A 17,709-nucleotide genomic window follows, 5' to 3' on the forward strand; every position below is an offset into this window, starting at 1 on the left:
CGGGAAATCCATGGGCTCCTTAACCTCCGGAACGGTGCTGGACTAGCACCCCGGAACTGGGGGGACCACCTTCAGGTGTGGCGTTCCTACATCCCGAACCTACCCTTCGTGGTTTGGACTCTCCAAGTTAGATGTTCACGTTATGGTCTTTGGAGAGGATGAAATACCGTATGAGGAAACAAACACTTTTTGAGTATTTCTCCAAAAAATTTTTCATGATGAAATTTGGCATAAGTTTTGTGTTAGGATCATAAGCGAAGGAAAGGTCCATTTATCATTTTAAATTGTTTGTGTAAAAATGACTGTGAAATCAGCTGACCTTAATCTTTGCTGTCACTCATCACCCCTTATCCAAGGAAACACCGAGGCCTCCAGAGTTTCCTGTCTACATGCAAGGCTTACTCCAGGTGTGGGGTCAGATTACTTATCCTCGTCAGAGTACATGTATATTTAAGGCTAGTACAGGAACTTTAACAAATTGAACTTTTAGGCCCGTTTGTGCTAACATTTGAATTGTAGCTGTTTAATTAAATATTAAGCACAAATCCTAAAATCCTCAATATAAAATGTACAAAAGAGATATCAGTAATAACTAATTTTATTCAGTTTTAGATGAATATGTAACTATAAACCCCAGACTCCTAATGAAACCGGTCTCACTTATAATTTGCTACAGTTTGATAAATTTCCTTTACAAGCATAAATAGTAGACTATTGGTACGAAAAATTTATCTTCTTTTGAAAAGGTTTACGAAGTATTTGTATTCAAGCTATCAAAGACCAAAGACCTCGAGAAGAATCCAATTCTCATTATCCTACCATCCCACTTATTCTTTTTGTCACAAAATTTGCTTTACTAAGAAAAACAGAGCCATGGCCAAGTGGTTCAGTTGGTTGGAGCATCGTCCCATACACCAAAAGTTCACAGGTTCAGTTCTTGGTCAGGGCACATACCTAGGTTGTAGGTCTGATCCCTGGTTGGGGAGCATACGGAAGGCAACCAATCGATTTCTGTCTCTCTGTCTCTCTCCTTCTCTGCCTCCTACTCACTTTCTCTCTCTTCCTCTCTTTCTAAAATCAATAAAAAAACAGGTCGTTGGGTTGGGACTGAAAAAAAACAACAACAAAAAACAAAACCAGAGCTGTCCGGAATGTAGGTGTCATGGGAGGGTGTCGACGGCACCGTACTTGAGTGTTAGACATGATGCCCTTCCCGCCCCCTGGGGTCCGTAGGTATGAGATGCAGTAGGGACTGAGGTGTTCCATGCCCGTGTCCTGGTAATCCTGCTGCAGCTCCGGGGCCAGCTGCATCCATCAGAACCTCACCCTGGGTGTCACTGCCCCCAGGATTCCCCTGACCATCTCAGATCAGGCCAAGGGACCCTTGTTTGTATTTGCAGAGTATCTTACAGATGTTTTGCTGAATCTACTGGATATTTTGATTTTTTTTTCACACATATGTGTGCCATGCATCTCCTATGAGTCATGGGATCATGTTGGAAAGATCCCTGTATAGTTTGTCTTTGCTCTAATGGAGTCCCTGTCTTAGAATTGCATTAGTCCATAGCAGGAGTAGTCTGAAGTCCAGCCTAAAAATTGTGTTTCTCTCCAGTCCCTCCAACCCAGATGATCCGGGGTAGGTCAATGCCAGCCTGGCTGCTAGGGTTGCAGTGGGAGGTAGTGGACAGGCCTACCTGCCTGATATCCCTCAAGATCATTCTCTTTCCTGTAAGAATTCTGATTGGAAGACCCACCCTAGAATCAGTCCCAATCTAGAATATCTGTTTCACACCAAGGGTGTTGTGCAGTGTGTGCGTAAGGCACACTCTGAAGCAAATGAAAGCCCCTGAGATGCCAGCAATAGCACTTGACGTAGAAGCCGGCTGAGGACACACGTCCTGTTGTTAGGTGTCTCTGTAACGTGCAGCAGCGCCCTGCCCGGCAGTGCTGGCTCGGGGGGCCTGGGAGGTGGCGAACGACACCCCAGCTGGGTTGGCAGATGCCAGTTATGCACAGTCTCTGTCTCATGAACAACTCCACTCCAAATGTTTGTCTGTTTGGTGGCTGTTGGGGTGCACTTCACACATTTTCCTGTAGGAGCAGTGTTAGGTGTAGTACTACCTCTTGGCAGCCCACGTACGCTCTGCAACATTGAGACATAGAACTAGTGCGTTTTAAAAGTTATGTCATAAACAGAGGTAAAATGACATTATTTGGGTAATATTTCCCCACGGAAGTGCTTCCAGCCTTCCGCCATGGAATACCCGGAAACCTCTTCCACTTTGAAAAGGAAGCAGGACTTTCCACCTCCAAGGTATACAAGCTGCTCTGGGATTTTTGAGGCACAAATGTTTTGATCAAAGCCTGATTTAGGAATTAATCAGGTGGATTCTGCCTCTTGTTTAGAACAGGTACAGCAAGCTTTACTTTAAAAACCATGTTGGAATAATCTCAAACCTATTATACTAACTCTTGTGAAGGAGTTTTCACAAAGAGACTTCTGGGACCTTCTGCAGGGGTGCCAGGTGGATCCAAGTTGCTGGAGACCCTCCCGGGGCTGGCTGGTACAAAGGGGTGCCCCTGCCCAGCTCCTGCTTTCTGTGTGCTGCCTCCCGAGGCTCTTTATCGTAACCCAACCACGTCTGGTAGGGGACCTCCTGCTTCTTTTCTTTTGCATCACGGATTGTGTGAGTGACTGCCCAGCCATTGCCGAGGCTGCGCGGCATCATTAAATCTGCACTAATTATTTCTTAAGGAAAGATGAGGTGGTGGGGGTGATAATTAAGCTGCTGTTAGCTAATATAGTTTCAGACTTACCTGTTCTTTGGTATTAGATAAAAGAAAGTCATTCTCGTTGGATTTTAGTGACCAAAGGTCCCTGAAAGGAAGAGCTGTTGCAGGGAGCCGGAGAACGATGGAAGAGCAGAGGAGGGAGTTCCTGAGTGTGAGAAGCAGGGTCCTCCAGTTGGCGTGGTCAGATGACAGGCTAATGTTGTGTGCAGCAGTACTTCTGGGATGGTCATTCACTGCAGAGCGTTCCTTGACGTTTAAGGGACTCAGTGAATACGCATGGTGGGGCTTTTGTAGGTATACAGCTGTTCATACGGAAAATAAAATAATAAAACATACTGCAAGAATAAACTGTGTTTTGTGGAGCCACAGCTGTGAACCTACTTTTGCCCCACCCTGTATTCAGCAATTATTTATTGAAAGCCTCTCCTGCTCAGTTGTGTTCTAAGTGTTGGGGATGTCACAGGGAACAAAACAGACAGAAATCTCTACCCCTGTGGAGCCTACAGTCTAGTGGGGGGCAGGCAGAATGTCATAAATGAGCAGATTTGCATGGTCAAAGGTGGAAACTGTTGTGAAGGAAATGAGGGATACGGATACGGGTCAGGAGAGGCCTCTCCAGGAAGTTGACGGACACTTGAGTGAATGATGCGGGAGAGGAGCAGCGTGGATGTCTGAGGAAGGTGTCCCCGATCGAGAGGACAGCCAGTGCAAAGGCTTAAGGTTGACGCAAACGAGCGTGGCCAGAGGAGGGAGAAAAGGGGAAGAGATGGGAAACTCCTAGGAGGTTGGATCCCAAGGGCTTTGCCTGCCCTGGAAAGACTTTGACTTTCTGTTGAAGGAGATGGCAAGTCATCTGGGACTCGGAGCAGAAGAGGGACATAGTCTAACTTCCACAGTCACACTTGCACTCTGGCTCCTGGGTCCAGGCAAGAGATTTTGCGGCTGGACCACAGTGGTAGCAGTAGAGGTGGGGATAAGTGGCCAAATAGGAGATACACCGTGAAGCCAGTGGGATTTCAGGAGGGATACAATGTGCAATGTGAGTGGGTAGGTGGGTTTGGGGGAGGGGAGATTCAAGGATGACCTCCAGCGGGAAGGATGGATTTGCCATTAGTAAGGTGGGGAAAGACTATAGGGAAGGAGGATTCTTGATTTCTGCTTGTTGGTTTGGTGGGGGCTGGGTAGAAGGATAGTATGTCCAGTGTGATGGTCAGAGGGACAAGGCAGACGACCACAGGCTTTGCCACTCCTGTATCCTCACAACTGCACCCTTAGAGACCGACCTCTTGAACTTGGAAAGGACACCTGCCGCAGCACTGGGACTTGGGCTCAGACTGGGGCCATTGTCGAGTGGAGGCCCTGAGAAGCAACCAGGAGAATTTTGGAAGGCGAGTGCCTATCGGGCCGGGGCTTCCTGCTGGCACAAACCCTCAGGGATGGGTCTTCCTTCCTGGGTCACTCCTTTTCCCTTCTCTGTCTTAATGTCCCCTTGTCATCGCCATTCCCTGCTGGTTCCAGCCAGGGCTTCTTTGCTTCTCTTCTCTGACCACTGACCGACTGCATTCGGGACCATTCTCTTCCTCCCTTGTTTACTGAACAGCACAGCCCCCTTTCGTGATGACGGGAAGACACGCCAGTATTGTGGTCAATTCTTTATTCTGCCCTGCCCAGTCTGTTTCGGTATCTATTTCGACCCGGTACACGAGAACTTTGTCTTCACTGGACTGCGCTGATGTGTATTTAGTACATAAGACAATCAGAATGCACCTACATTTTATAAAAATACATTTGCTGGGAAAAGAGAGTCTGATATTTCTGGGCATTTTTACACCGCACTAGGGGGACCACAGTGGTGGGGAAGGAGGGCGACTGGCTGAGGGTTAACCTTCTCTCTTCCTTCCCCCTTTGCAAGCTTCCACCATTGCCCGTTCCCACCTGTCCTGCCCCCATGACTCTCCTTTGACCAGGTGAGCTGCAGGTGGCCTGCCGGTGCAGGGGTGCCTGGGGCACTTTGGCAGGAGAGGAGCAGAGTTTCTGAATTCCAGGGCTCTCAGCAGGCAGCAGGGTAAGTCTTGCTGGTCTGGAGTCTGGAGCAGCGGGCCCCGCTCTGGGTTTCGGAAAGGTAATCCTGCTTTCTCTTGGAGACTGAGCACAAGAGGAGGAGCCAGAGACAGAGAAGGGGGTCAGCAGGTGGTTAACGTGGTTTGTTGAAGGGAAGGTCAAGGCCTCCACTGGCAGGCTTGACCGTGAGGGACTGAAGGAAAGCCGAGCTTGAGAAGGGGAAGTGGGGGAGCCCGGTGTCTGGCAGAGGCGGAGAGTGGAGCAGGAGGGAATGGCCACAGGGGGACCAGGAGGCGGAGCCGTGAGAGGCACAGCAGAAACATGAGGGCAGGGGGGAGAGGAGTTTGGTGCAAGTGGAGTTCAAAGAGCCCCCACTACACGTAAGGTTCCCCACGTGGGCAGAAATATCCTGGAATTGCCACGACAGCCACTTTGAAGGCAGGTGGAAAGAGAGGGTGAGCTCAGGGGAGACTCGGGGCTGGAGAGAGACGTGGGAGTCCGGGGCGTGAGTCCTGGTGATGGAAGCGATGGCGGTGGGTGAGGGGCTGCGCGGTGCAGCTCCCCAGAGATCATTCATCGCCCTGTCCTGCTCATGCACGCACCCCTCAGAAACGCTTCTGCTGAGGCACGTTTTGTGCTGGAAGAGTGATGAAAGATAGCTTTGCCTCTGAACAGGAACCAAATTATTTGCCACTAAACCAGCAACTGCTCAGCCATTACTCATGAAATGGCCATTATCAGTCACACACACACACACACACACACACGCAAGCTTCCCTCGGAATTTTGAGTGTCTTTCAGTGGTTTGTTGAAAAGACAGTGGTGACAGAATCTGCGGTAGTGCAAAGTACCTCTTCCCATTAACCACCCCTGCGGTGTCTGCTGGGGTCCGAGGGGCACGGGACAGCACGGCCGGCCCACACGTCCCTATGGACTCAGGCCGGGCGTCGGGCCGTTGTGGAGTGTCTCGGGTGTGTGGCACTTCCTTTCCTGTCACATCTGTTCGGCCACCTCAGATGAATCATATAAATTTGGTTTGGGTGGCTTAGGTCCTAAAGGGTTGCACATCTCTTTGTAGTATAACTTCAGGTATAGGGAGACCTTGTAAATAGATAATATCCGTAGTAAAGCTCATTGTTTGAAATAGTCACGATCAAGGTAACTTGCTTTGGGGGGAATACGGTAAATTATACTGCTTGTTTCCCACTGGCTTTGTCGGGCAGGTTATTAGCTAACGTTTCAAACACTTTGCTGCACAAGTAATTAAGCTGTCGGACGACACCCGCAATGCTTCATACCTGCATCGTGCAGTTAGTTCCTACAGCAGAAGCAGTTTGTAGCTCACTGCTCTGACTGGATGGTGTGGCTTTTTTCCCCCCCATAAAAAGGTCTGATAACATGTACAGGAAGCCAGTACCAGGATCGATCCGACTGGCTTTTCTTTCCTTGGAGAGCTTCTCCTTAGCTCCCCCGGGAGCCAGGAGACGCCCTCCTGCCCACCAGGCGAGTGCTCCAGCTGGCCGCGGCAGTTACCGAGATTGAAATCAGGCACCAGACAGCCATGCTGATAACGCTGCTCTGCAGGGCAATTACCACCCCCTCCAGTTCCACAGAAGGTGTTGAAAGGGACTGCTTGTCAACAATTTTATATATTCGGTTGGCATTAGTTAATTTTTTTCTTTAATCAAACCAGGAAAAAGAATGCAGTTTCTAAAGATTTGTTTCATTTTATACATTAGTATGCATATCCGTGTGGTGAAAAATTTTTCATCAATTATATTGGAAAGGTGATTTTCCTAAAGAAACAAACTGATCTTATTCTGTGTACTACATTATATGTGTCTTCAGTTATTTAACATATGCATAAATTTTTTTTGGCTTCTCCACTGGGTTGTGTCTCTTAAAAAAAGGATAAAGAGCTTCTTCTGCTATTGCTTTCCATAAAAATCCTATCATAGCATTAGGTCTATAATAGACCATTTTATAATACATCTGCTTTGGATGAAACTCAAATGTGGTGGAAAAGGCATGATTCATATTTCCAAAATCTGGGTTTCATTTAGACTGGAGGGATTCTTAGTACTTAACCACCATATATTCCCGTCTACTTATGCTTTGTGCCTGCCCGTGCCTGTCAATCTAGTGTGTCAGGGTTGTTCCATGAAATCACTTGTAGAACAGTACGCCATCCTCAGGATTTAACTGGTGCTGTGTACAGAGGTCCTTGCTACCTGATTTTGAAGGAACAGTTGGGCTGCAACAGAGCTGTGCTCCCCTGGCATTATTGACATCATGGTATTTGCTTGGGCATTTTCACTGATGTATGAGAGGGACCACCCCCCAAAGTGGAACAACCTCCTGGAGGGCAGGCCCCTTGTAGTTCAGGCTTCACCCTGCTAAGTGAGTGTTCTAGGAGCCCATCTGTATCAGTGCGCCAGCTGGTGTTGTTGTGAGAGGCTGTGTTTGACTTCAATGAATTCTTTTTGAACTCTTTCAACATGTTTGCCCATTTCATGATGGGTGATTTACAAACACACCTGCCCACACCACGCTGAGTGTTCAGCAGTTTTTGACCAAAACTGGCATGACCTTGTGCCGCCCCTATTCACCTGATCTTGCCCCAGGTGACTTTTATTTTTGTTTCCCTGGATGAAAAAAATCCTCAGAGGGATGTTTTGCTGATGGAAGAGGTGAAACAAACAAAAAAAAATAGCATAAGCACTAAAAGGCACTGAAATCAATGAGTTCCAAACCTGCTTTGAGCAGTGGAATAAAGGTCTTGATAGGTGTACTACATCACATGGAGAGTGCTTTGAAGGTGACTGAAGTTTAAACATGTGAGAATAAATACACAGTTTTTTATAAGTAAATTCTGAGTTTTTGGGTTCCCTCTCATACTAAACAATAACACATTAAATAATAATGTCTTAAACAGTGGAGAATGCCACATGCTCCCCATCACTTGACAGATAAATCTGAGCAACCAAAGCTGAAGGGTCATTCGTTCTTTGTTTTTCAAAGGTCTCACCAGAAAATCGAAGACTCAGAGGAAAGCAGTGACGAAATCCTTGCTCGTCTGACATCCGCGGTAAGGCCATGCAGTTCCCTCCTTAGGGTGTGGAAACGGTGAATTCGGGGGGGCTTTGACGGGAGGCGTTTGGGTGAAGGTGTGGAGACACTTGCCCTGGGCCTGCTCACCACTGTGAGAGGCCCGGGTCATGGCAAAAGGGGACAATGGCGTTGACTTGTGACGCTTGATGCAGCCTCTCCTGCGAGAGCATCGATGCTCCTGGTGGGAAACTCCTGGAGCCTTAGTGGCGGCGTAATATCTGATTTTTAAACTAGAGTATGACTTAAACTAGAGAAAGTTGTGACCATCTACACAAAGAATAAAGGGCTGTACGTTTCACTGGGGAGGAGGGGAAGAATTTACCAACAAAAGGCCACGTCGTTGACTTTTCATGTGCCAGATTGCAGTATTTTCACTGTGTTTTTTAGAGCCCCAAATCAGAATTGGTAATCGCCTTGTTGGCTGACGAAAAGCACATGCCTGTCCTCACAGAAAAAGCTGGCTGTGGTTGCTCATCACGGCCCTTCAGTTCTGAGGCTTGAGCAGTACTTCACAAAAAGTATCCGATGCTTGGCTTTCTGGGAACTTCTCCAGCCTACCAGTGGTTCTCTAATTCTGCTTTAACTGTCTCGTGGAAATGGTAGTGGCTGGAGACCGTGCTGGATCGGGTTATGTATGTGGATGAAACTGGCTTTCTTCAGTTTTACACATCAGGCTGCCATCTGGGCATGGCCTCAAAGTTAAAAGTTGCCCTTTTTGTTTTTCTTAAGCACAGCCTAGAAAAGTAATTTTTGACTAAATACAGTGATTGGTGGGGTCTAAAACTTCATGCAAAGTGGAATCTTGACAGTGTGTTAAGAAAAACTGTCTAGCATGAACTTTGCAGCTTATTTTTACTCATTTATCTTTTTTATCAAAGTATAATTGATACACATCATTATATTAGTTTCAACACAATGACTCAATATTTGCATATATATAAAATGATCACCACACTGACTCTAGTTAGCATGTGTCACCATTTATAGTTACAGACCTTTTTTCTTGTGATGGGAGCTTTTAAGATCTATTCTTTGGTGACTTTCAGATACGCAGTGCAGTGTATAATTAACTAAAGTTACCATGGTCCGCATCACAGCCCCCTTGCCTTATTTATTTTTATAAGTGGAAGTTTGCTCCTTTGATTCCTTTCACTCATTTTTCTCACCCCTCATCCTGCCTCTGAATAATATTCCATTTTCTTTATCCATGTATCTGTCAGTGGACACTTAGGGGTACAGATGTCTTTTTCTAGTTAGTGCCTTCCTTTGCTTGGATACATCATCTAGGTGTGGAACTGCTGGATCATGTGGTAGTTGTATTTTTAATTTTTTGAGGAAAGTCCATACTTTCATCCATAATGGCTGCACCAGTGTGCATTCTCACCAACAGTGCACAGGGGCTCCCTCTTCTCTACATCTTTGCCAACACTTACTATTTCTTGTCCTTCTGACAGTAGCCATCAGATGTGCAGTGACATTTCATCCTGCTTTTGGTGCTCGTTTCCCTGATGATGAATGATGTTGAGCATCTTCTCATACCCATTACCCATCTGTATGTCCTCTTTGGAGAAATGTTTATTTAGAGATCCTCTGGCCATTAAAAAATTTTTTTACCCTTACCTGAGAACATGCTTATTGATTTTAGAAAGAGGGAGAAAGGGTGGGAAAGCGAGAGGAAGAGAAACATCAACATGAGAGAGAAACGTCATTTGGTCGCCTCTCATACATACCCTGACCAGGAGCCCACCTCACAGCCTAGGTATGTGCCCTGACCGGGAATCACACCCATGACCCTTCCGTTTATGGGCCAGTGCTTCAGCCAACTAAGTCACATGGGCCTGGGCTCTGCCCATTTTTAAATTGGATTTTTTTTGTTTTTGTTTTGTTTGTTTTATTTTTGCTGTTGGGCTGTATGGATTCTTTATATATTTTGGATATTAATTCTTTTCAGATATATAATTTGCAATTATTTTTTCCCATTAGTACATTGCCATTTCCTTTTGTTGGTGGTTTTCTTTGCTGTGCAGCAGCTTTTTAGTTTGACGTGGTCCCACTTACTGATTTTTTGCTTTGGTTTTAGATTCAAAAAAGTCATCATCAAGACTGATGTAAATGAGCTTGTTTCTCATGGTTTAATTTAGAATTTTTATGGTTTCAGGCCTTACATTCAAGTCTTTAATCCATTTTGAGTTAATTGTTGTATATGGGTTAAGATAGTTGTCCAGTTTCATTCTTTTGCATGTGACTGTCCAGTTTTCTCAACACCATTTACTGAAGAGATTATCTTTCCCCCATTGTATGTTTTTGGCTCCTTTGTCATACATTAATTGATCATATAAGCATGGGTTTATTTTGGGGCTCTCTATTTTATTTCATTGATGTGTGTGTCTATCATTATGCCATACCATACTGTTTTAGCTACTGTAGTTTTGTATTATAGTTTGAAACCGGGGAGTATGATGCCTCTAGCTTTGTTCCTGTTTTTCAATATTTCTTTGGCTGTTAGGGGCCTTTTGTGGTTCTATAAAAATTTTAGTATTGTCTGTTCTGTTTCTATGGAGAGTGCCACTAGAATTTTGTCGGAGATTACATTGAATCTGCAGATTATGCCATTTAAAGTATTGACTAGGCACTAGTGTGTGCAAAATCCTTACAAAGGCAGTCCCCATGGACCAGATACTATGTTGAACATTTTATATGTGTGCACACACATTCTGTTCAACTTCACAACAGCCCTATGAAATAGGTGGCGTCATCTCTGTTTTATAGCTGTGAGAGTTTGTGGAGGTTATTAGCCCAAGGCCATCCATCCGCAATAGAACAGAACAAAGCCGGAATCTAAACACAGAATTTTCTACTTCCTAATCATGTTCTCTTAACTACTGTGGTTCATTTTTTTCATAATGTAATATAGTTATTGAGATATTTTTTGGAAGCAGCAAATACATGTAAGATGTGGTCCCTACACCTTTATCAGGAAGACAAGGACTTCTTGAAAGTTAATGTATAAAGTGATTGGAAATTGGGCACCAAAAATTGTGGTGTATAGGTAGCAAACTCAAGAACAGTAAGAGAAAGCTTCATTGAAGAGACTGGACCTGAACCACCATTGCGATGTCAGGTTCTGAGCAGGTGGTGAGGAGGAGGGGGTATACTCTAGCTGTGGGGTTCATAGTGTTCGGCAGAGGAATGAGAAAGTACAGTAAAAAATAGCGAGTAGACCCCCCCGGGTAGAGAAGGCCCTAGCTGAGAAAGTGATGAAGCAGACATTGAGGAGAGATGATGGGTTGGAGGTGGGAGCCTGGCTGAGAAGCTGCTGAAAACCTAGTGTATAGTGGGTTTTGTGGGAACCAAAACAGACCAGTTCAAAAAGGAACACAAAGAATTTTTAAAAATCAACGGAACTGGGTATGAAGGTAGAGGAGGAGTCAGATGACGAAAGTTCTGAACTTGCTTGAGTGGGAAAGTGATGATACTCAGGAAGGTGAGCAAAGTATGTGGAAGGTGAGATGACATATTTTTGGACAGACTGAATTTGAGGACGTAAGGACATAAAAGTACTCGGGAAATGCCTGGAAATGCACATCTGGAGCCCAGGGAGGTCAGGACCAAAGCACTGGGAGTCAGTACAGAGAGGCCATGCACTGCGGAGCGGAGCGGAGGATAGCGTCCCGGGCAGGAGGGCAGGAGGGAGGTGACAGTAGGAATGACTTCTCTCGAGAAAGTCCGATTCCAGAAAGCCTGTATAAAAAAGGGATGGATAGCAACATGTTTGCTCTACATGTGGCTGAGGTCTCCTTCCTAGAAAAGTCTCCAAGATAAGAGACTGAATAAATTGAGGCGAGGTGCTAGAGTAGTGGTGTTTATGCACGAGAATTACCAGCAGAGGAGAAAATGTCATCTCTTCCGTTGGCCCAGAATAGTGAAAATATCATTAGAGGGAGATTGAGGACCTTGAGTCTTAATTCTTCCAACAGCATGACCTTGGTTGTGCCAAGTCGAGTGGTTAGACTAGACAGTATCCAAGTTCTAAAATGTCTTCAGTCATTGCATAAACATTTAAGAGACTGCTGTGCTTTGGTCTTTATGATGTAATTGTTCCTATTGATCGTGGTATGAAAATTCTGGAACCTGGGTATTAACGCTATGCAGGAAGGGAACTATTTTCATACCTCACTCAAGGATTCTCATCTCCCAGGACCCAGAACGCGTCCATTCAAGGAAAGCGAAAGTGACGTCTGTGTTGCAGCGTTGCCGAGGGGCTGCTCAGGGTGGGCGTGGTTTGGGGGACACTGGAATGGGGGCAGCAGTGATGCAGGTCCCTGTACTGTCTGGTGCACTCACCTCTCTTTATTCAAGTTTGGGAGTTTTGTAGGTGGCTGTCTTTTTAAAAAGTCCTCCTGTCTTTAACCCCCATAGTTTATTTCTTAGTCCCAGGTTCATCGAGGGAAACATCCTGTCATCTAAAATATAATAATTCCTGAAATTCTACCCTGGAACAAAACATAAGTGAGTTTTCATAGGAAAGGAACATGAGAAGGTAGTCCATGTGCAGAAATTTAAATGAAAAATGTCTTTATGATCGAGTCAGATTTGCAGTTGTTGAATTTATACAAACAGGAATGATAAAAATGTCCCAGCCATGATTCTGGTGATTTTCAGCAAAGAGCCACCCTCCCAAGTGCCTGGTGTCCACAGACCTAAACAATAAAAGTCCGTAAGAAGTTTTCAGCTTATGGGGAAGGACATGGATACAATAGAACCTTCTGCTGTATAAAGTCTATGGAAACACTCTGGACATTATTACCTGGAAACCGTTTCTCTGTTGCGCATGCGGTTTCTGCCTTAGCACTGCCTTAGCTTCCTTTCTAATGTCTTCTGACCCTACAAGTTTTGTTACCTTGAAAATTTTCTCTTTTTCATTTACTATGAGTCTGTTGGTTTGGTAAAGCTGGTGGGCTAAGAAGGGCCCTTGAATGAGATAGCCTGTGTGCTCCCATTCTTGAAGTCCTGGGCATGATTGTATTTTATTTTTAAACATGAATTCTTCCAGCATCCATGACAAAGAGAATATTCAGAATTGATAATACGGCTTTGATAGATTCGTGTTACAATGTAGGACAAACAAAATATAGGAAGGAGTTTACAATGACCTAAGTGTTGCTTTGAAAGCCATAGTTCTTAGGATGTAAATTTTGGAACTATGTTAAACTTTGAGGCATCGCAAAGAACTGAGAGTACTTGGGAAGCATCCAAAGACAGGAAACAGAACCACAGATATCCCTAGATGGGAGACCAGACTGATTGGAGACTTTCATCTCTTGCTTCCTTAAAGTCAGCAGCCCACGCCATCCCTGTTAGACTGTTTCTCTTTCTTTAGGCTAAATTTTCCTGATGGAAATTGTAGGGATAATAGAACACAAGCATTGTGTCCGGGCTTGAGTGAAACTTGTGATTTTTTTTTTTGTCCACACAGTCTAATCGCCAAACCACTGAGGTGATGTGAATTAGGCTAAGATGTGAATTTTACATACTAGATGCCTGCATGGTGGCATGGTTACATCAGTGGTGTTTATAAAAGGACGAGGGACACATGGTGTGGTACCCTGTGCTGCTTGGTCCTGTGGAATCCACTGTCACTGTATGGTGGGGATGGTGGTGGAGAGTTTGTGGCCAAATCTTGAGAGACGAATTAAAATTACAAATCAAGAATTCAGAATTTAGGAAGAGATGTCAGTGGGAATGAGAGCAAAATCTGATACTCAGGGATCATTTAACTAGACACTCTTACACCCTCGTATTCCTTCTCAGAGCTGATTTAGTTTATAATTTTCATCAGTTTAAATGTCTCCGCATATTTGTGCTGTGTACCCTCACTCATGTTCTTTGGTTCATCCAACTTCAATGTGGAACCCAAGCTTCTGGTGCTTTTAGTGGTATTTTCTAAAGTTCTCCTGGGTCTTCCTTCAGGTGCATTGAAGAAAATCTGGCCCAGGGAAAGAGAAATAATCTGATAGGGATTGTTTGGGATGTTGTTTTAAAGGAAGCAGGAGATGAAAGTCTAGGCTCAGTTTTGATCTCCTATTTGAGGATATCTGTGTTCCTGCTTCCTGCCTTTGGATGCTTCCCAAGTTCCCCTCCGAGAAACACTGCTGAGCCGAAAAATCTTACTTGCCAATCACGCCCGAATTACAAATGAAGGTGCCCACTGTCGGTTCTGGAAGGTCCTGCAGCACAGGGACCCCTAAGAAAACAAACAAACCGTGCCTTTTGATGAGAGTGTGGGAGGAAAGAAGCCGGCTATGGAATTCCTTTCTGTATTTCTCTAGAAAGAAAAAAAGAGAGGCGGTTATTACTTACTGCTGCACATTGTCAAGTTCACAAAAACATTTTCCCCCGCTCAGTGTCCAGCTATTGTGACGTCACTCCATCAGTTTTCACTTCAGTCGTGAACTTGTTCTCTCGGATCTCGAGTATTCTTTCTAGGTTAAGTCTTGTTCTCATTTTCGCCTCATTTGGGATCCTGCTGGACAGGTTAACTAAGGCCTGCACTTAACTCAGACCTTGGATTTTTCTCCCAAGTTGTCTTTTCCTTGTAGTTCTCAAAGAGAAAAGAGTACTGGCCACAGAGGCACAAGGAACCGCATTTACTGAACAATCACTGAATGCATGCACTGTGGAACTCAAAGATGCCAACTCTTTTTTTAAAGATTTTATTTATTTATTTTTAGAGGGAAGGGAAGGAGAAAGAAAGGGAGAGAAACATCAATGTGTGGCTGCCTCTTGAGCACCCCATAGTGGGGACCTGGCCCACAACCCACTCATGTGCCCTGACTGGGAATCAAACTGGCAACCGTTTGGTTCGCAGGTCCTGTGTTCTATCCACTGAGCTACACCAGCCAGGAGATGACAACTTTTTAAGATTCTCTATGTTGTCAGCCATCTCTTTCCTCTATTGCTGGTTCCCATACTTTGTTTTCACTCATGTAAAACTTCTCTTCTTTGCCATGCCTCGTCTTTCACTCGTAGTTTCAGTCATTTTTTTTTTAGGGCTGCGTCCTTTGGGATGTGTTTGTATCCTTTCTGGGCCCAGAAAGTGTACACGGTGGCCAGGATTCCTGTGGTTTGTACCTGAGGAGTCTGCAAGTTGGGTTTGATTCATTGGGGAATTTTTTTTTCAGCAGTCATATCTGAAGATAACAATGACAGCTTTTTCCATCGGAAACTTTCCACTTGGTACTGGTTCAGCAAAGAGAAATAGCACAGGATTTTGGTTTTGATGACTCTCAAAAAGTTAGAATTGTAGAGACTTAAGTGACTGCGTGCCAAGTTAGCAAGGCCTAGAAATAATCTTAGGTTAGTCAGCAAGGAGAGCATCTGTCACATTTAATACGTGATGAGCACAACCTAGTGATGATTTTTAACACATTGAGAAATATGGTTTTTTAAAACACCGAAACACGAGTTTCCACTCACCTTTTACCCAGCCGTCTGCCTCTTTTTTTCCTGGGGAATGGAGAAACGGAGTGTCGTTAATCTCCCTTTTCTTCATCTGTCACAGACCTGAGCAAGCATGTTGCTGCAGAGAATCAAAGGAAGTCACTCCCTCGGGGAATGACTAACCTTCTGTCTGGCTGCCATGGGATCGTGAACATCTTGTTACCTTATATTTCTTATCTGCAGGGAACAAAGAATTCCTGCTTGGAATCCTTAGCCTGGCTCCAGCTCTTCCAGTGGCTTAAGAGCTACTAGGTGATTGGAGAAGGGCCAGCTAGATTGAGTTTTTAGAGAAAGTGTCAAGTGAGACCCTAGAAGACAGATCTGGTTTCAAGGAGCATTTAAAAAGCACCAGAGGAATTGTAGCACATTTCTGATATAGTATTCCTCATTCTTATTTTTTTATAAGAAGTCATGGGGCTGGTTAGTAGCTTCCCTCCTCAGCTACAGTGTCCGAAGGGCCTTGGGCTGTGGACTGTAGGTCCCTGGGACCATTGGAGAGCTGTTTCCCTCCGGAAGGGTCACAGTGACACTTCACACACCTGGGGCTGCCAACACCCAAACAGACAACTGAATGGAATATTTCTGTCCTTTTGTCAATTAAAGAATGCATGTACATTCTCTATGTCTATTGTATATCCAAATGACATTCTTCATCCTGGAAATGGACTCCCAAATTCCAAAAGGTATAGATATACACACAAAACTTTTAAAAATTAATTGCTAAGTTACCATCTCTACTTCCAAGAAAACCTCTGTACCTTCCCAGATTATGTGGCAGTCTAATTTATATCTAGCTTTGAGAATTTAGTTTGGCGAGCAGTATAATGCCTGCTGATTTGCTACTGAAACAAGCCCAGTGTGGGAACATTCATTTAAAAGCATCTGTTCAGGAGCCTGTGAGTGTGTAGAAGCCATTCAAGAACAAAACGTGTCTCAAGGAATCCTTTGTGAATAGGGGAAGAATGTGTGTGTGGACATGCACATGTGTGTACACACATATGTATACTATGGCATTTGGCTATCTCTTCCCAGGATGAAGGAAATTAGTTTGAGATGCAATACACATACAAAACAATGACATTTTTAATTGACAAGGAATAGACATATGCCCGTCTGCTATCGATGTGTGTACTGCCAGTCATGAGTTTGTGAAGTGTTACTGGGAAGTTCTGTGAGAGAAGCTCAAGGAGCTTTGAAAGGACAATCCATGAACATTTCACGTTGGGCTGCTTCTTTGTGCATTTCTTTAAAATAAAACTTCTTATAGCTGCTGCAGTGACATGTGATTTTGCATTCTTTTTTAAATTTTTTTTATTTTAATCATTGTTCAAATACAGTTTTCTCCTTTTTACTCCCAATCTAGTCCCCCCTCCCACCCCTCCCCACTTCCCTCCCATTACCACCCTCCCCTTAGTTTATGACCATGTGTCCTTTAAGTTTGTTCCTGTGAACCCTTCCCACTGTCCCCTTAAATTCCCTCTACTCTCTTCTGTGGGCACTGTCAGCCTGGCCTCTATTTCAGTATCTTTGGTTATATTTTGCTTGTTTCTTTGTTTTGTTATTTAGGTTCCTGTTAAAGGTGAGATCATGTGGTATTTGTCTTTCACTGCCTGGCTTGTTTTGCTTAGCATAATGTTTTCCAGCTCCATCCACGCTGTTGCAAAGGAGCAACTTCTTTCTTTCTGCTGCATAGAATTCCATTGTGGAGAAAAGGGATCCCTAGTGCACTGCTGGTGGGACTGCAGACTGGTACAACCACTATGGAAAACAGTATGGAACTTCCTCAGAAAACTAAAAATGGATCTGCCTTTTGACCCAGCAATTCTACTGCTGGGACTCTATCCTAAGAATACTAAAACACCAATTCAAAAGAACCTATGCATCCCAATGTTCATAGCAGCACAATTTACAATAGTTAGACGCTGGAAGCAACCAAGATGCCCATCAGTAAATGAATGGATCAAAAAACTGTGATTTTGCATTCTTAAGTAAATGTTAAAGCTTGATGTGCATATTGCAGAAGAACCTGAAGGCATATAAAAAAGTAAAAATTACTTGAATTTTTTGGTGTTGATAAAATAAGGTAGATTTTCAATGTTTTTGTTTTTTATTTTGTTGTAAAAATTAGAATATAATGAAATTTCATGTGACTAGTGCATAAAAATAGAGTGAATTCTGTTCCTATATTCATAAGCGTCAGAATGGTGGTGAACCTGGTGGGGAGCTGTCACTACTGGGGACTAT

At 44.3% G+C, this 17,709-nt stretch overlaps 1 protein-coding gene across 1 annotated transcript in view; it reads left to right on the forward strand.

Moving 5' to 3' along the window:
* RAPGEF5 (Rap guanine nucleotide exchange factor 5) overlaps positions 1-17,709 on the forward strand; it is a 221,849-nt gene that overhangs the window by 61,243 nt on the left and 142,897 nt on the right. The window contains exon 6 of the mRNA XM_028526158.2: positions 7,876-7,942. Coding sequence (XP_028381959.2) covers positions 7,876-7,942 — 67 coding nt within the window. The remainder of the gene's footprint in view (positions 1-7,875; positions 7,943-17,709) is intronic.

This window comes from Phyllostomus discolor, chromosome 10 (assembly GCF_004126475.2).
Source record: "Phyllostomus discolor isolate MPI-MPIP mPhyDis1 chromosome 10, mPhyDis1.pri.v3, whole genome shotgun sequence".
Classification (NCBI taxonomy): domain Eukaryota; kingdom Metazoa; phylum Chordata; class Mammalia; order Chiroptera; family Phyllostomidae; genus Phyllostomus; species Phyllostomus discolor.